The following is a 20,600-nucleotide window of genomic DNA, read 5'->3' as shown; positions in this document are numbered from 1 at the left end:
AGCCAAATAGTTGTTTTGCTGAAAGAAAAATTCAGATTTTTATCCTTCTGTCTGTGAATCTTACAAGCCAGAGAATAAGGGCAGGTACTGCTGTGGAATAACAATAGCTGGATATTTTTCTTTAAAGAAGCTTGTCATTGAAATGCATTTTTATTGGTTCGTATATCAGGAGTCCTGGTCAGAAAAACAGCACCCTTTATAATAAGAAATAAATTCCTAAGAAAGATCCAGAAACAAGTAGCTGAACATAAAATAAGCTGTGTACTTCACAGTTCTGTTGACTTGCACCTTGCTCCTCCTGGTGTACACTACACAATTAGTTCCTTCTTTCCATATCTATGTATGCTCCAGAAGAAAACAAGTGTTTTTTTGACCACATTGTTTATGACTGTTCAGGAGTAGGACTTTGTGCTGAGTGCTGTACAAAATCAGAAGAAAAAGCAGCTTGATAGGAGGAGCTTGCAGGCTCAGTAAAAGGAACTAAACAGTGTAACACTGCACGTCAGTGCACCTGCAGCATAGTAGATGTCTTTGCTGCATTTCTGCTGGGGGACACAGAGCTGTCCAAGTGTAGTTAGTTCTTTACAGCTTTTCCTAAACTGTCTAAATTCTGCAATATATATAGTTACATTGAAGGATGCCATAAATTATTGTGAGCTGTACAATGTTACTTGTCTGCAGACTCTGCTCTTACTGGAAAATTTGGGAGCTGGTGATTCTTAGTTTGGTTATTTAGGTCAGTCAGTTCCCTTATTGGTATATGGGAACACATATATCTTGCATTTGGTAGAAATATGTGTCAACTATACATATGTGTCAATACAAGTCAACTACTGAAAATCAAACTTTGCTAGCAAGAGTAATGTTCATGTCAAGTAGTATTAACCCTTGAAGCTGGATGTCTGGATTTGAATTAGAGAGTTTAGGATTTCCTTTATAGTACTTGAAGACAGATGTGTCTGTTTGCCTTAGTCTTATACAGTCTCTTTAAGTGTTTGTGCTTCCACAGATTTCTGCAGGGTGAAAAGTAATCTGTCTCTTTATTATTCATGTTACATGGTAATGTAAGATACTTAATTTACCCCAGAAGTATATGTTGTCTTAACTTCATTTACAACATGTTAAGATCATATTTACAAGCATTTATTATGGAGATCCTGCAGCATCATAATTTTTTCTCATAATAGTTTTTATTTATTTATTTATTTATTTATTTATTTATTTTACATAGTTGTTAAAGCACTAAAGCTTAGAGTCCAATCCAGTATTTAGAACATGATTTTCGGTGTTGTTCTCTGAATGCTCCACAAATGCATAAGTTACAGATTTGAAGATAGTGTCGCACTCTCAAAAGTATTCACTTGTTTTCAATAAATTAATGCTTGTATGGTGGGGCATTTGAGTCAGGTAACAAGCATGTGTATAATAATGACCAAATGCATCAAAAATGCATGGTAAAGTGGTAATCTCAACATATATATGTAGTATTTGAGAAACAGTTTTATTGACAAATATAGAAATAAAACAATATCTGAAGTATTACGTGAAATTTGAAGTATTCTGTAAGCTGATGCAAACTGTCAGAGGGCAAGTTCTTGGGGCATCAGCCTGTTGAGACAGACTACTTCCATTGGGCAGTAGTGTAATGTAGGCACCTTCAGTATTGACTAGGTTTGAGGCTGCCATCTGAATATTATTTCTGTTTTCCTAATAACAGCTCTATACTTAATGCTTTCCAAGCATTTTGCTGCTTGTTGTCAACCGGAGCTTTATGTTAGATGTAGCTGAAAAAAAGCTGAAAAAATGAAACAAAACAAAACAAAAAAACACCTTTTTTAAAGTAATAAAGAACTTCCATGCTTTCAGGTACAGTTTAGTGCCAACAAGCCTTGAGTCCAGGATCCACTGAGTATATGGGTATATGGCATTTTCTGACTGTACTGGTTTTGTAAAATGAGATTTAAACAAGAAATAAACTGTAGAACCAGTGCACAAGTACATCTCGAATCCTGTGTTCAGACAGTGGTCATCTGCTGGAGGGGGGGAAGGCAAATAAAAGGTAAGGGAGATAAGGAGAGAATTATAGAGGAAAATACAATTTGGGCTAAATAAAACCAAACAATTTGCTTTATTTGTTGCAGTACATAATGGCTAAAGTATCCCTTAATCAATGCTTAGGGCAACTTACAGTTCCTTTTCTAGGTAGGAGACTTTGTTTCAGCCATCCTTGGCAATTTTTGCTGTTGCTTGCGTTGTTTATATCATGCTTTTCTCATCAGTCTATGTGCTTGTAGTGTGTCCTCCCTTCAAATCTGCAGTTTGTCCTAAGATGCACTTGCCCTTTTTTCTTAGATGTATTACTTAGTTGTGAAATGGTATCCCACTGTAAAGAGCCTGTAACTTTTACCCGATTGCACTGAAGGATATTTTCTTTCAGCTCTTTACTGAAGAATAGGTTCGTATGTGGCAAATGTGTTTCTCTGGGGAATCTAGCCATTCTACAAACTTTCGATTTTTTATTTTTCATGCTATGGGAGTCATTCACCCTAGTTGATATTCTAATAGTAAATGAAAGGTCATTTCTATATTTATTCTGTCTTGTGCACCCACTGTATTTGTGACTTAAATATTGAACTAGTTGCTGGTAGGAGAAGGGAATAGAGATGGGCAGGCTTTCTTTCCTTTTTGTTTTATCTAAAATACATGTATTTTTTTCCCATATTTACTATGCTTACTTTGGATGTATCTATTTGACAGCTATATGAAAATCATTTCATTGTAAGTATTTCTTTAGAATTTAGTTTAAATTCTGTGTAAAATGTTGTTTGGCAACTGTCCACAGTATGAAGTCATCACATTAGCTGAAAATCGGGTCACTTTAAAGAGGCTTCTGCAGATGATAATGAAGCGATGGTAATGTCCTGTTGCTAGTGAATATGTGTCTGTATATTTGTTAGACATATTAAGATCTCTGAGTATTTAACACTCATAACTTAGAAGCATAAATTTCCTGGTCTGATGTTTAACAACATGCTTTGGGCAAATGGTTGGGTTTTGCATGTAGTTAACCATTGCTGTCATATATTTAAACAATCTATAACAGTCCATAAGGGAGCTGTGTGTAATAAAACAAAGTTGATTTTGCAAAGATAACAGAGGGTTATGGTTTTGAAGAACAGTTAAGAAATAGTCATCATAGCTTAAGTGTGTTGCTTTGCTCTTGGTCTCTGCAACTCCCGCCCCAAACCTGTGGTCTTAATCTTTTCCCAAGCCATATATGTGGTTTCTCCTTGCCAGCTCCAGATCTGGAACTTACTTTTGTATAAGATGGTTTTGTTTCTATTCAACTTCCATTCTATAAGGTTCTCAAAGGAGGAGTCAGAGGTTTGCTTTCCCATGACATGGCAAGAACCTTAATTTGATGCTTGTCTGTTTTTAGTGCTTTTTGCTGCTGATCAGCTGCAAATTTTCCAGAAGCAAAAGCAGTCTTTTCCCAGTTCTAAAGGTTGTCTTTATTCAGTGGTTATTAATCAAAAGTTAGTGAGATTCAAATCCAGTTACCATTATAGTCTGCTTAGCATGGTTTTTCTTTTATTACTCTAACAGGCCTTTGCTTTAGCTGCAGTCTGTTAATGCATAATGCTCTGTAAAGCTTTTATTGCTTGCAGATAAATAATAGTAATGGATTGCTGCTTGCTTGTAAATGCAGCTTGTCTGAAGTCAAGAAATACGTAGCTGGTATATCATAGAAAATGTCTACCTCAGAATATGATGCAAGTTATATGAAGGGTATATATTTTCAATTTTGAAGTTTTTAGGGTAATAGTGTGTTAAAAGTTTTGCTAAAAATATTTTTAATTCTGAGGAGCTTTTGTAAAAAAAAAACAAAGTGGAGCTTTTGTGTACTGCTGACCAGATAATCAGCACATTTTAATTTTTCCCAGACGAGTAGTTAGTAGATTCATTTAATCTTAGTTATAAATTCTAGAAGTGTACAAAACCTCCTTGTGCAATTTTGGCTAATATCAAACACTTGACAGCAAAACCATGCAGTGAGGACTGTAAATGCAGAATATAATACTTATTTAAAACCTTTACTGCCCTAGCTGTCTCACACTGGGTATTAAAATCCTGCTCATCTGAATAGGTCATTGTGATCCAAACTTGCTCTAGTAACTGAGAGTGAAAATCTATGCACTTTTTTAATATATACAAATCACAGTGTGTTTATATGTATATGGTAATTATATGCACAAGATCTACTTTAAGATGATCTTATTAATATGAAATATATAATTATATAACAATGCTGAGATGATAGTGTTTTTAGACGAGCCTGGGGAAATACCAGCTGATGTTTTTAATTATTAGTTTAAAATTAAAGATGATCCTCTGAAGAAGCAGTTTTCCAAAACAGAGAATTCAGGTGGATATCTTTTTAAAATAAAGCTAAAATGTATGCTGTGTAAGTCATTTTCTTACTCATCAGAGAATATTTATGCTAACTAGAGAATATTCATTGAAAGATTTTGTATTTCAATGTTTTGATGAAGGGAGGGAATGATGTCTTTTTTTTTTCTTCTTTTTTTTTTTTTTTTTAAGAGTTTTAAGTTTACACTTATCTGTACTTCACTGGGATGCATTTTTTTGCTGGGATGCAGGGAATTTACCTTTTCCTATCATCAGTGCATCCCAGTGAGGGTCAAGTAGACTCTTCCAAGTATGTTTTCCTTTTCATGAGACCATTCCATGAAGAAGTTGTCATCCCTCAGACACTTAATGTGGCTACGTAACAAAGTTACTATTGCTTCGGTAGTATTCCCTTAATATCTGTTATGCCATTTAATCAAAGCGCTTGTCTTTTGGGTGATGATCTTAGTATTTTCCTTTCACCTAAACTGTCTCTACATCACTAATGGCAGAAAATCAGTCTTGGGATAACTACAGGGTGTTTTTACTTGTAACTGATATTTTAAGATAATTTGCTTTTATGTTGTATTTTCATATTGTTTAGATTTAACCTGGAAGTTGTAAGTATTGCAGGGGAAAGTCCACAACATGTTTAATTTCTGCCACTGTGTAACGTGAAAAAAAACAATATACAGTTATTTATCTGACTGATACTATAGTGGTATGAAAAAAAATAAAAATCTGTACTGTGCTATTTTAATATTGAGCACAGTAAAGAGAAAACAAGTTCTTATTGTACATGACCATAGTTTAAAATAGAAATAAAACTCCAAAACCCAGCTTTTAACGTTCTACATCAAATACAATTGATTGTAAAATACATCACATTTAGCACTGTGTTTGTAGGGTGTGGACAAAGCCTGATTCATTACTTGAAGCAATGAGGTGGAAGTAATTAACAAGAATGGAAGCATATGTAGTGTATTACAAAATACTATCCAGCATGATAATTTACAATATCATTAACTAAAGTTCACGTTTATCTAGAAGAGGTAGTGGTTTTTTATTTTGCTGAGAATATGGAATATACTTAACTGAAGTGCCAATTATGATGAAGTCTATTCATTTTTCAGATTATCCATTTTTCCTCCAGCTTTAACATTTAGTCTCTTCCTAAGTAGTTCATTAGAGTACCAGTTGAGCTCATTCACCAATAGCAAGGTCAATACCCAGTGGTATTGTCTATAGATCTTACAATATAATTAGATTTCATATACTGGTAGTTCTCTTCCTTTACCCATTCATGTTCACCACTTTTTCTAAGGAAGTAGAATTGAGATAACAGGAAAACATGTTGTTTTGTTTGTTTGTTTGTTTTCAAAAAAAAAAAAAAAAGACATAAAAAGCCTGTGAAACTTGGTTTTATTAAATTACACATGAACCTAAAATTGGAAGCCATGAAGTGAATTTGAATTTACTGGTATGTAGTTTCAGTTTTTCAGAAGTTATCACTGTAGTTGAATAGAGATAGAGATAGAATAGAGATTTTTGTCAGATAAGTTGCACGGTCCTGATGAGTGCTACCATAATTGGTCTTCATAAGTCCTACAAGCTTTTAGATTACATTGTCACATTTTTTGTTGAGGTATCAATGTCTAGTTCCTGCTCTGTATTACTTCTTACAGATGGGTATGGTGGTTAATATGCTTCAGGGGCTGAATGTACAAAGACTGGGAACTGCTTGTGCACTTTAACCATTAAGTTTTTGAATATTCTTATGTGATGTTTAAGCACATGCGCAGACACTTTATCCAGTTTTTGCCTTCAGATAGTGTTGTGTCCCTCATTAAAGGACAAGAAATCTTAAACTTAATTTTGATATTTTCCTTTTAGATCTGTAGATGATTCCTTTTTTAAATATATCTGAGGGAAAGAAATGGTTGTCTTGTCCTTCATAAACACCCTTACTGGGATTTCATTATCATTTGATGTAAGGAATGATCTCCTGGAAGATATTTTTCCCTTTGCATAACTGTATTTAATGGATTCGTCCCTGTCTCTCTGGAAAGTCTCCTTTGGACCTGCTGAAAAAAAATTTTGGTAGAATTTCTTAATTTCTGTATAAAGCTACCATTGATGCACACTTAGTTTTTAGGAAACCTATTGCCAAAATTCCACAACTACCTCTCTGTTTTTGACAAATAACCGTTTTTAGACTAAAGTGTTTACCAATTGCATGAAATTTTTGCTGCTGTTATTGTTTCCAAGCTTACAGTGGTTGGAACTAGATTTTTATTTAAGATGGACATGGAATATTCACTGACATTATATTGAAATTTGTAAATCAGTTAGCCTTTGGAAAATTGTTTTTTATTGGTGTGAAATGAATATCAAATTCTTAATTGTACGTGTATGTGAATATAAATAAAGTGTATATGTTCACATTGCTGCTTTTCACTTGGTATTCTCTAAAGGTCCACTCCCGACTAGGAGTTTGTGCAGTAGCAAAACACTGAGATCTGCTTCAAAGAATATAAAGTACAAGTAGGTCACACAGATGGTCACTGGCAGGGTTGGGAATAGAGCTTCAGTCTCTTGGCTCAAAATCCAGAGCCTCTGATCACTAGCTGCAGACATAGCTCCTGCATGTTCAGCATATGCAAAGCACTTGCTGATTTCTGGAGGCAGCAGCATCAAGAGACATATGTTAGCAGTAGGGGTTAATTTGCCAAATGCTAGAAGAAATGCTGAAACTATAGTAATTGTTTTTCTAAAGGAAGAACTCCTATTTTAAATTTTATTTAAACAAAAGTTTTATTTGTATTTGTCTGCAATTAGACTAGTTTCCTAATATTCATGTATATGTTACCAACTTCAGGTATCTGTGGAATGCTCTGATTCTTCAGTTTCACTGCTTGAAAGGTATCAATAGTCCATGTTGGTGATCTAGAAGAACAAGTATTTAGGTCAGATCTGAGATTTATCCCTTAGTACATATTTATATGTGTCCTATATTGTTAAGATGTAGTTGAGTGAAACTGTCTGTCTGTTTGCAGTTGGTTGGTCCTATGCTATGTATATTGTGTGTTGTTACAGGTTAAAATGATAACATTTTAATTGCAGTATGATTTTCAATTCTATAATATTCAATTTAGTCAGTCCCATATAAAATAGGTAAACTGAAATTTGTTAGATTAGAGGCGCATTTCTGTGCCTCTAATTTTAATTGGCAGATAGAACCATAAATTATGCATATATCTAATACACTATATATTGATGTATATTTTTGTTTAATTTCAAGTTATGCTTCAGTAGCTGTTGGTCAGCTCTTTATGAAGAAACTGGGGACTGGATTTAATATAGCTCAGTAGATCAGAGATATAAAAAGTTACATTGCCACTAATAAAAAGTAATTGTAACTTAGTAACAGGGATTAACACAATAAATGATGCAACAGCTGATTCACATATAATACTGTTGGCAGAAGCATTAATTCCTGCATCATTTTATAGGTTATACACACTTCATTCTGTGTAATGAATATCCACTGTCACATTTGTTAGAATCACATATGTTTGTTAGAACCTCACCTAGTCAGTTTGTTTCTTTGTGTAGTATGATTATTGAAACTGCTAACAGCAAAATGTAATGTATTATAAATAACAAATCTGAGTGATAGAAAACTTTGTCCAGTACGTATACATGTATTCCTGTAGTAAATGAAAGCGAGTTGTGAAATTCAAGCCACAAAGTGTATGCTCTGTAAAGCTTGTCCAGAAATCAAAATATTTTCATGACTTTTAATAATAAACTAGTGACAACTTGTAGGAGGAGAAGACATTACTTTGTGTAATAAAGTACAAAGTGAATACCAGTGGGTTTGGCAATGTTTGTTTTGTACAGTGGGGTTGGTAAGAATGTTTTTGTACAGTAGAGCTTCGGGAATCTAAGATTTTCCTGTTAGATACCGACATACACTTTTGTGTTAGAGCAAAAAGGAAAATGACTCTTACTTTCATGTTCTTTAGAATCCTTCTTTCTCATGATTTGAATTTGATACGTGGACTATGACCTCCTAGATAACATACATGTAGGTTTGCATAGCTGTATAATGCCTAACTTGCACAAGGAAGATAACTTCTGATCTTTTCTTCTTGTAAGCATCTACCTGAAAAGTCAATGCTGTAAGTTCAGATAAGTGCAAGTAAAGATCTACTTAGGGAAATATTAAAGTTAAAATTATGACACCTAATTAGAATTATTTGATTTTTCTCTGCTGTGTCATCCAATTAAAGATGTGGAAATCTGTGTTTTGCTTTTGTGTTCAGGACTGATAAGAACTAAGTTGAAAAAAAAATTTGAATGAATGCAAGTAATTTGATGAAGCATCTTTCAATTTTATTACTGCCAGAAATGAGTTACAGATAAAATAATAATAATAAGAAGAATCTAGTTTCATAATAAGTTGTGATATGAGTACTTAAGCTGAAGTACTTTGTTTTTCATTTTCTGGGATTGTTTTCCTGCACTGTGTTCAACACAATTTTCCAGCATTTCAATACGTTTAAAAGTAGGAAATTGTTAATGAATTTTACTCTCCCTTTTTTAGCTTCTGGGAAAACCCCAAAACACTGTTCATAAAGTCCCTTAAAAATGTCTCTACACTGAAAAATAATCTCTCTTGTGGATCTGCTCTTGAATTTTGTACTTAACTTTAAAAAGATTCTTCTAAGAAACACTTCTTTATCTTTAAAGTATCACATCTGAAATCCTGTATTTCATAGTTTTATTCATGCAGTTGTTTGACATGGATATGGAGGGCATATGCATATCTACAAGAATTTGTTTTCATGAATTTATAGTGACACATTGCGGGTTAAAGCCATTAGTTTCTTGTGTTTATGGAGAAGTAACTAACATGCTAGACATTTTGATAATTATCTGCTACTTGTAACATTTTCTTGGTCTTGACCCATTATGGTAAGTTTTTTAAATAAATACATCAAGATCTTTGCTTTTTGGAGGGAAATATAAGTCTAGCTAGGTAAACTAACTTTAACAGTGAACTTCTAAATGTAAAACTGTCTGCTTATAACTCTGTCAAGTGGAAAAGAGAACAGCTGTATTACAAGAGTTGATACAAATCTCTTGCTTATTTTAGTTTAGTGTATCAATTAAACAAAAGGTGGAAAGATGAAAGTTGGAATTCATCGATACTCCATTGTCCAAACACAAGGCAAACTTTTAAATCTGTTGGAGAGGACATGCTGACAAGCATTTGTGGCAGGCTGGCAGACTGCAATGATTGCGGACAAGCTGGAAAATGCACTGAATGCTCAGAGTTGCTTTGGCTATAGCAAAGGTGGCGTTAGATGTTGTTTTGGCAGCCTTCCAGTAAATGACACAACTCAGCTCCCAGCCAGAGTTCGAGAAACTTAAAGCTGGGAATTGGATGCATTCTGCAGTACTTGAAGCTTGGTGGTGGTGTTCTGTGACCATTAAGCTAGTACCTATTCTGCTGTCTAACCTTGCTGATGCTTGCCCGGAATGGTCAGCTCCAGCACTGTGTGCTGACTTTCTGCCTCAGTACTGGATTCCAGGACACACAGAACTCACCGCTTACAGTGCTGTCAGTCTATAGGTAATCTACAGTCTCTCTCCATCTTTGGCTTTTATTTCACCTGGAAAATTTAGATTTTCTGATGGGATAAAAAGAAAAAAAAAAAGCATCAAATTTTAACTTCATTACTTTTGTGCTCCCAACAAAGAGTTACATGGTAAATAACAGAGGGAAGACTTTCAGGAGAAGGATGCCTGCTGTTGTGAACAGATGTCCTTTGTGAAGAAGCATGGCATTGTAATTGTGCAATGACTGCCATCAGAAGTCTCTCCTTGTTGAAAGGATGTTGTTCACTGATTTTATTTTTAAGTCTTTGCTCTAAATCTGTATTCAAATGACACCTATGTCCTTATTAATTTGGCATGCCAGTTCAAGTGGGCATGAAACCATCCTAACAGATGGCTCTGACTGCAGTCTTGCCAGGTAATCAAGGGTAGTGTTTCCTAAGGGAGATAAAAGTGGTGTTAAATCTTTATTACTGTTTTGGCTGCACATATGAGGCAGTCAGGAATGAAGCACACCTGTGATTTTTGCCGAAGGAGACCCCAAATGTCTTTTGTAATGACATTATTGCATTAATAACATTAAGTTTGAGTTTCACTTGCCTGGTACGGAAGAAATCAGTAGCTATTTTCTAAAGAGCCCTAAATAGGGGAGTAACACAATTACACACAGCTATGTTTAATCCTTTACCAGAATGAATCTACCTGAACCTTAATGAAGCTATTACCAGGGAACTTTGCTCCGAGAAGTGTTGGAATTTGGGACTGATTAAAACGTATTCTAAAGAACAGTATTTCTTTTGAGGGACATTGATGGAACAAATGTTTTCTGTGTTCAAAAACAGTTTGAGGCAGTATGTTTTATTCTAGTTTCCAGGAAAGGCCAGTGAAACATTGATCAGTTATTTTTTTCATGGATTTTAAAGTTTAAAAAGTGCGTATGTCTTTGCTGGCAATCTTTCTTCTTACATCATTTATCAAGCAGAAAAAAAGCAACTAGCACTTAAATTTATGAAGCAAATAAAGCAGCTAGTACCTTCCCCCTTTCCGTGTCTCTCCCATCCGTGTTGAGCTTTCTTGAAAGGGTGTGTGGGTGTAGTGGGGGAAGATTGCTTGATGAACACAAGTTATCAAATACCATAACAGAAAACTTTACTTTGGCTATTTCTTTCTTATAGCTGTAAACTTTCCTTCCATAGGTTTCTTAATTCCTACTCAGCTTTTTTCTAGCTAATGATTTGTTGATGTTCAAATGAATACTTTGTTCATTTTGCTACTTAACTTGTGTGTTCATATCTTAATATTATAAGCTGGAATTTTTATAGCCATTCAATAGAAATTTTTGTCCCATGGTAATAGGATTACTACATGTTTTATATAAAAGGCTGGTGAAATAGTGGTATAGTTTTAATGTAAATATCCTGTTGGAGGGAAGGGGGAAAAAAAAAAAGAAGTCATGACTGTAGTTTTCTGTTAATATTAATCCATTTGCAAGCTCTGATTGAGATGAGGGGTCATTTGCTACAAATACTAGACCTTTTCAGTTATTTAGATTATATGAGTATCTTGGAATTGCATCCTCATATAGGATGACTTCAACTTGTAAGGCTCTTAAAACACTCTTTTTTTTTTTTTTTCTTTTCTAAGAATATTGTCTTTTATTTCTATTTAATACATTAGAAGTATATTATCTTAGTTGTTCCCTACACAGAAAATGATGTAATTTTCCTGTATTGTGTTAAATAACAAGCTGAGTTTATATAGACACCAGTCACAAAATAGAAGTATATAACCTTAATCTAAGCAAAGATAATTACCACAATCCATTCAATTTGCTTTTAAAAATGTATTGAACAGTTTTTGATTTTTTTTTTTTTTAATGAAATAATATAGATAAGGCTAGTTCAACAACTTTTGAATTTCCTTATAGGTCAACCCTTCAAATTTGTTCACATCAGAAACTTCACAGTAAATAATTGATCAGCTGCATATGTTAAGTCCTTTTAATGGATTCTATATGTATCAGCTATGGACTTCTTTCATTTATAATGAAAATGCAACTGGGAGTCATGAAGCTCACAGACAAATTAGCTTTTGAAACAGGAGGAAATCAATTATACTTTCTGCTTCAGCTGTCCTCTAAGGATGATTTTTTTTCCTGGCAAGAAGCTCTGCTTTCTTGATATTTAAGAAGTCTGGAGGGCTTCATACATAAGAGGAATTACGCCCAAGACTTATTTCTTTTACAAAGAGGTGTGTGTATGTTTGGTTTAGATGATTTGGACAGTTGGATTCTGGTTGGAAAAGTTTTAAATGGCCTCTGAAAACACTGGTATTAAGGAGTTTTAAATTCCTTCCAACAAAGAACTTTACTTCCATACTTCCTTAAGGTGGGCAGTGCATGGTCTCCTTTATACTTCCCAGTTATTGGTCTCACTGGCATGTGGTACTGCTGGAATTTGGAGTGAGGTGTAGTTTAGTGATTAGTATAGCCATAATATCTACCATGCAGTCATGACAATTTCTGTGTATAATTACAGATATAAAATGTACATCAACTAAAATAATAATAAATATTAACTATAATACAGGACTTTATACACTCTCTTCATTCACTTTTGAAATGAAGTTCAGTAAGTACAGATTTTTATTATGATTTATAATGAAATTGCTTCCTGTAACTTTGAAAAACTATCTAAAGACGTTTTTTATATTTGCTACTGTCAGTCATTTCAAGGGTGATTTCAGTGGTTTAAGAGTTGAGCTGGACATTATTTATCCAGAAAAATGTAGAATGAAATTTTAGAAAGTTTTAAAGGTATTGCATATACCTTTAAACTTTGCTAATGATGTTTCTGTATTAGTTTTTGGTCAAGAAGCTAATGGCACTACATTTGTTACATTTATAACTGATTATTAGAGGTGCTTCAAATGAGGAGATCAAGAAAGGAATTAATTTGCTAATTTGCATATTAAATCTGTTTGAGGTAGCTGTGTAATGCTTGATGTCTGGAGCTGCTGATTACATTATCAGTATTGGTAACTTTTGGAGAGGAGTTCTCTGTCTCCTTGGATGCAAATCCACACTGAAGTGCTTTAGGAGTGTTACTGTGCTCTGCAGTATGATCCACTAAGTGCTTTACAAATACAGCTATTTTCTTTTTGAATTGGAGATGGATAGTCTGTGCCCTGCATTCAGTGCAGGAAAGTTGTGGGTTTGCATGTACACAAGCCGTAAGCTGTGTGAAATTCCTTTCTGTCTTGTTCCTTGAACAGGAAATGCGGTGTTGGTGTATAGTCTATAATTGTGGTTTTATTACTGGGTTTGTAATTTAGTTGCTGAATAAGATTTCTCTTGTAGCTTGGAAGAAGGGCTACCAAAAAAAAAAAAAAAAAAAAGCATTTTATTCATGTTGTGGCATTACTAAGAGTAGAGGTACTTTCTGAGGAAAAAAATGATTCTGCCCTTAAGACATGATTAGAAGCTGCTGGCTTATATTACTAGGAGCTGTTACTTGAAATAAAAATAATCTTCTGCACTGGTGGCCTTTCTTGCTTCATCTGTAAAATTCAGGAATTTATAATCTTCCCATTCTTCTCATCCTTTACTTTCTTCCCCTCCTGCCATCTGGTATTAGTAGCCTTATTGGGGGGATTCCTAGTCCCTGGCTTGGTTTTAGATCACATAGTATAGTTTTGCTGTGGTTCACACTGGGTTTATCACTGAGTTCGAATAGTTTATACACAGGTAAAGGTTTTCTAAATAAGTCTTAAAAGGAAAAAAAGTCCTGTTTTCATTTTTGCTTGTAAAAACTGAGTTTTCTAATTATGTTCGATTATTTTTTCAGAACTGTGAGATCTCTTATTGACAGAAAATAGTATCCAATTGATTATACAAATATTTTTTAAAAGAGTTAATGCTTACAACAGATGTAATTATAAGCAATAAGAATTCACTCAAGTGAAACAAGTAAGAACTTCATCTCTCTGCCAGTTAGTAGAATGTTTCTTTAGTGTCTTATATACTGCTGCAAATTTCTTTTATTCTGAGGTAGAACCTTTGAATCTACATTTACTCCTGTTTTCTTCCCAGGTTATTTTAATATATTAAGACTTTGAAGCATGTGCTTAGTATTATTCACAAGTGGCACTGTACTCTGTTTATGTAGCATTGTACAAATAAGTTGCTACTTAAATCACTCCGTGATGTGTCAATAAATTAGGGAAAAAAAAATTAAAAAAAAGCACAAAACACAACTTTTGTACCTTTTATCCCTATTTAGTCAGTACCTTCACTGAAGGTATTTCAAATTTGTGCATCTTATCCCTAGAGCATTTCAGAAAGCACCTCTCCAAAATGTCAATGTGTATGTGAGACCCTAATGTAATTTATTATAGTTTCTGTCACCTTCCTTAGATTTAATTGATAATGGATATATGCATAGCTCTCACTTGTCTGAGGCCTAAAAGGTTTTCATTAGTGTCCTTTTCCTATCTGCATTTTTGTATGTGTTCTTAGAAAGTATGTTTCAAAACAATGCAAGTAGAAAAATTCTGTTGTTTACATCTTATTTTCAGAAATATTACTTCTAAGAGTATTTCTTCTTACATTAAAATCCTTTCATTATTTAAACAGGGAGTATTTCTAGATGCTTTGTGTGTAAATTGAATATTTTATCCCTAGGTGTTTGAGACAAATTAAACAGCACTCAGTATTTAGCTGAAACATTTTTTTTTTCAGGGAGTTGATTTTTATTTTTATTTTTAGTTATTATATATATATGAGAAATACTGTAGACTTACAAAAACATCACACAGTAATAATTTATGAGTATCCCTGAGGCATGATTGCAAAATCAACAATTCCACATTGGAAGAGACTGTAGCTGTTTTAAAGGGTGTTATGTTTCACTGTTTGAAGTAGTATTTACTTGCAAATAGTGTTTCATGTATATTTTCTCTTAAGACAATTTTTTTTTCTTTCAGAATGTAGGGACATTCTGCTCCCTGTGATTACCAAAGAGCTGAAGGAATTACTGGAACAGAAAGATGATCAGCAGGTCCAAGAGAAGAAGTACTGTGTTGAATTACTCAACAGTATCCTGGAGGTTCTGAGCTGTCAAGACCCTGTAAGTATTGATGATGATGTAGATGGCCCAAGTCTGTAGTAAGCCTGAGCTGATTAAGTAGTAAATTATTGATGCTGATGAATCTCATTTAAATTTTTAATATGAGTTAGTGTCAAATTGAACTTTTTTCTTATTTTTCATAAACTTTATTTAGAGCAGTTGATGTTTTAAAGGTGAAATGTTGAAATCTGTGCTGTGTCTTTCTTTTATTTCTCAGTTTTATGTTCCTTAGAAAGTCAGCTGCTGCAAATCACCATAGTATTATTAAAAGTGCTAAGGTGGCATTGATTTTATCCTAACAGAGTTTCTGGCTAGTTTTGACCACTGAAGTTCTATGTTGTAACTACTGAAATTAATTAGAATGTGTTTCTAAGTATTTGGAATAATTTTCAAATTTAATACCATTTTATGAAAATCTTCAGTTTCTGAAAGGTATCATATTTAATGCACAAATACTGTAGCTTAAGCTTTCTGCTTTCAGCAATGTGCGCAGAGAACATTACTGTACTTCATTTTGAGACTGTCATTTATCACTTGGGCACCTGTAATTTGGAGCAATTTAGAAATCGTGGTCTGGGTGGTTACTTTCCTCATTTGAGTGAATATCTAATTGACTTTTTAGTCCCCAGCCTTTTAATGAGTAGTAGGTTATTCAATCAAGTTTCACTATAATTTGAGGAATTTCTTCTAGGAAGAGCTCATAACTGCATTAGGAAAGCTGTAATTCTTCCCTTGAACAGGTGCTTGTTTTATCCCGAGATATACTTTTCTGATACATCTCCAAATTTTTCAGGCCTTGGATAAAGGCAAGTTGTCTTTTTAGTCTGGTGTTCACTGTGGATCCTTGGGTCATTTTCTAGTAATGAAATCATTACAACATGCTTCGTGATTTCATAATTTTTGGGGTATTCATAACAAGAGGCTTGTCTGTGCAGGAAAATCTGAACAGAGTGGTCTTATAGTGTATATTATGAACTTTTTGTTTTTCCTTTAAGTACCATAGGATGGATTGATATGAGGTGATTTTTGAGAGGTATTGGAAAGCTTGGATTTCAAATGGAATTCAAAAGAGGTGAAAGTATGATAGGGCAGAGTGTGAAGTTTTAAGTTTATTGGGCTATAATGTAAAGTAAACCAGTTATTTACCTTATGCTTGAAAAGGTAAAACACAGCCACAAAGTGAGATAGATTTGTGCTCATTGCATGTGTACCACATACATTAAGTTTAATTCCATATGTCCGTAGTAAAAGTGGCTGACATATCAAAGACTTGTTACCTCCTATTGAAAGTCTGGTTTGTAGTTCCCGGTTGCTTGAGTGAACATTAATTGCTGAATGCAGAACAGTATGAAGAAGCCTAACCCTTGTTGCTCAGTATTTGAGCAATCTGACTTAGGTGTCCTTGCCCATGGCAGGGGGTTGGAATTAGATAATCTTTAAGGTCCCTTCCAACCCAATTCATTCTATGATTCCATGAGTATGCACATATGCAGTCTGGTGCATTTTGAAGAGTAATTTCCAAGAGTATGAATTGAGATATCCCGAATGATGTAGAAATGCGATCAGCTGTTTTCCACAGAGGGAGTATTTGAAAATGTAGATGCTTTTTTTTTTTTTTTTTTAAAAAAAAAAGCATTTTTTTAAAAGCATCTCATTTTATTAGTTCATTTAGCAAAAACCACCCCTTTCAACCTCTGTCTTGTTCTTTTTTTTCTGAGTTTGTTGCTGTTGGCACAAAGCCAGTTAGTAGTATGCTTGCTAACAGTAATTCTTGGAAAAAATGTCACTTAAAAGTAGATATACACTTTAAAATACTTTAAGTGATATATTATCCTCAAAAATAATAAAGTCATAAAGTTTAAGGCATGGAAGATGATCTACCTCTGTATTGGTATATTTCCTGTATCCATTAATTTAGGAATAACTTGTAAATGAAGTGCAAAGATGATTGAATGGAAGAAAGTGTTTTAGTAAATTCTGTGTTTGAGAGGTTTGTTACGTCTGGTTTACGACAATTGCATGAATGAATTAAGCAGCGTATGCCTCGAGGATTTAAAAAAAAATTAGAAAAATATTCATTTTTTATTTGTGATCATCTTAGATAAAAACTGCTTTGTTAGTGTGATGCTGCTAAGAACTTCTGAAAGCTCTTACTTTTTTTTCTTGATGAAATTCTCCCTTGATATTAGACAGATGCTTAGGTGCATTTAAAATCAAATACACTTTTGTTATTGGGGAGAATATTAACTTTACTAATAGTTCCTTTGTTGATTTTTTTTTTTTTTAATCCATCAATATGATACATATGCTTAAGCAGATGGGCAAGAGAGATTTTGTGGGTAATTGTACTCTGTACATATTTGGACTCCAGTCCAATTAAATTTATATAATTATTTGTATAGAATGATGTTGTTTAAAAGCATAATATGAGTACTGTCCTTTTATTTCTATTCAAGGAGGTAGCCATGCAAGCTTGTTGCATTATGACAAACAACAGTTTTTTAGGCAATGTCACTAAATTTGCAGCTATTATTATGACAAAATTGAAGTATGTATCTTTAAAATAAATACATTTACACATTTCTTCAATCACTTCTTTTAAGGAAGGTAGCCTATATAACTGGAGATGCTCTGTGAGATGTTTGGGTGGAAGTTATGTACAGACTGAGTTTGCAATAAATAATCGTGAATTTCTAATATAAGGAGAAAAGACTCTTGGAATGGGTTTAAATCTAATAGTATTATCAGCATATGACAACCCCTCTGGAGGAATTGTGTTCAAGTTTATAAGAAACATTGTAGAACAGCTGGGAAATCAACAAAAGAATCAGATTCTTCTGCTGAGGAAAATACATACTCTGGCTTGCCTTCTGGCAATGTAATTACTGATCAGAGGCAGCGAGGATGTTAGAATGAGTTTAGGTAACTGTCACCAAGTATGAGACTGCTTTTTTGTAACTACAACAGGAAATGGGTGACTATTAGTAGCACTTTTTCCTTTCCTTGACAGAATCCACAGATCATGATTTTCTTAAGCTGTGTTGAACACTTGTCTTTATTTAAAAAATAAAATATAATAAAAAAGAATTTTGAGGTATCTTATCTGAAGGAGGAAAAAAAATGACTAAAGGAAGGAAACATCTTTATTATGTGAAAATCACCAGAAGCAGAAGACAGACAAAGGTCTCAAAGAAGCCACAGCAGTTCTGTGTAGTCAAAATCTAAATTTTGACCTGCTCTTTAGACTTGATACAAGTTTTTAAACATATATTTCCCCTTGTCAAGGGTTCTGTGATATTAGCAGTTCTGCTCTCCTGTTTTGCCCTGTGTATTTAGGGGAATGGGCAAGTTGGAATTGTTAGGTCCTTATCTTCAAACACTGTTCTCATCAGCTGTCTAGCAGCTGGGTTTTGCGGGTAACAAGTGCATTTTTAAGAACGTGGTAAGATCTATATTTTTCTGAATAGACAGTGTTAGGGATCTGGGTGAGATACCTAAGTTTGGTTTTCAATTGTCTCTATAGTAAACAGTTTTTGGACATAGACGACATTGTTTTGACTGAATCATTTCTAAAATCAGCTTCATAGCTTTAGTGTGCAAGTGCTTTCATCACCTGGAAAATACAGTTATGGCTCAGAACTGCAGGACATGAACCACTGCTAAAGATCATGTTGAAATCTGTGACTTCTTGCTTCTAATTTAATTAAAATAGTGTATTTTTCCCCTTTCCAACAACTTTAATGTGTGCAGTCTGACAGCCTTTCAAAAGGTGACTTTGTCTTTAATCTGACATGTATCCTATAGTTTAATATTTACTGCATCAGAACCTTTTTTTTTTTTTTTTTTTTTTTAATGATTACACGATTAAATGTAAACTTCTCTTGGAATCTGAGGTAAAATCTTGGTTGAGGCTACATGTTGAAGTGAGATGCATAATCGTTTCCTATTTTGTTCACAAAGTCAGTAATTGTCAGCTGCATTTTAAGCTGTTGATTATGTTAGCAAACAAGTCTGGAAACACCTCGGAATTGTATAGAAGTCACAGAACTGGATGCTTAAGACAGTACATAGGGTCTGGCTGGGGTAGAGTTCATTTTCTTTATGACAGCTCATATGATGCACTATGTTTTAGATATGATACCAAAACAGTGTTGATAACTAAAATTTTCATTGTTTTTTTTTTCTTTAATAGTGCTTGCACAGTGTTAAGGCCTTCTCTGTTTGTCATTATTGTAAGGGAGAGTAGGTTAGGGTTGGGCAACAGTTTGGGAGGGGACGCAGCTGGTACAGCTGAAACAAATTGACCAAAGAGAGAACTCAAGTGGGTGTCTCAAGTAGAGATTGTTTAGTTTTATAATTCTGGAGGAGTTGCTCGGTTAGTTCAATTTTTTCCCTGTCCAAATAACTGATACCTCTATTGCACTCTAAGGTACACAGTTGACTCTGAGACAACAGACTTGTTCTAATTTTTGTCCCACCCTGTGGAAGTTTAAATAGAACATGAAAGTTATTTCCAACAATAACTGTTATTACCCTGCACAGATGTTTTTAGAAAGTGAGATTTTGTTTGGTTTGGGTTTTCTATTAACCAACTTGAGTGTACCATCACCCATCCTATCAATGCATCTGAAGGTAGTTGAACTCTGTAAGAAAACTTCCTGTTGCTGCCTGGAATAACCTGAATGAGCTTTGACTGTTTTATTCCTTGGGCACTCAGCAAATCCTTTTCAACACGTAAGTCAAGCATGTTTTTGATGACCATTAAATGGAATAATACAATTCATGTTTTCTAACATGCTAACATTTCAGCATTTATGTATGGTACAAGTACATTAATTTGGCTTCTGAAAAATCTTGGATTTAACCAAATAGACTGCAGTCAAATGGTGAGTTTTCCGGGTTTCCCTGGAAAGTATGTCACTCATGTGAAGTGAAATCTGATCTGTGGAAACACGTTGTCTATAGTGAATTGCTAGACTGTCTTCTCAAACTAGAAAATCTTAGTTAAAATAAAAGCTGAAATCTTGCACTTAGGCAATATATGAAATGTCAATATTGAATCCTTAATTGTTTCTAAGATGATCAAGAGGAAAGGCATACTCTGTTTCAAAAAGAAACCATTCTAATTTATGTCCTTACATTTCTCTGAAAATTCAGACTTTTGCATGCTTGAGCATATGTTGTATTTTCTTTCCAGGAAAGGTATGTGATACACTACTTCTGAATTCAGAATAGAACTTATCTTTAACAATGGAGTCAAGGCTAAATGTTAAAACCATTATGTAATGTTCTGAATTATTATTAATAATAATGGTACAGCATATGCTGAAATGTGGAAGAAAGTGAAGCTAGATTATAAAATCTTTGCATTGAAGTTATTTTTTTTTTTTACATGAAAAGGTGCTGTGGTTTAAGTTAGGATTTTTGCAAGCCTGCATT

General features: G+C 33.9%; 1 protein-coding gene across 1 annotated transcript in view; it reads left to right on the top strand.

The window, feature by feature from the left end:
- The window catches only part of DOCK2 (dedicator of cytokinesis 2), a 187,800-nt gene that overhangs the window by 49,745 nt on the left and 117,455 nt on the right, over window positions 1–20,600 (top strand). Inside the window, exon 26 of the mRNA XM_068697859.1 lies at window positions 15,019–15,161. Within this exon, the coding sequence (XP_068553960.1) occupies window positions 15,019–15,161 (143 nt within the window). The remainder of the gene's footprint in view (window positions 1–15,018; window positions 15,162–20,600) is intronic.

This window comes from Anas acuta, chromosome 14 (assembly GCF_963932015.1).
Source record: "Anas acuta chromosome 14, bAnaAcu1.1, whole genome shotgun sequence".
Taxonomy (NCBI): Eukaryota; Metazoa; Chordata; class Aves; order Anseriformes; family Anatidae; genus Anas; species Anas acuta.
The sequence above is the reverse complement of the archived record's forward strand: the minus strand, read 5'-3'. Positions and strand labels throughout refer to the sequence as shown.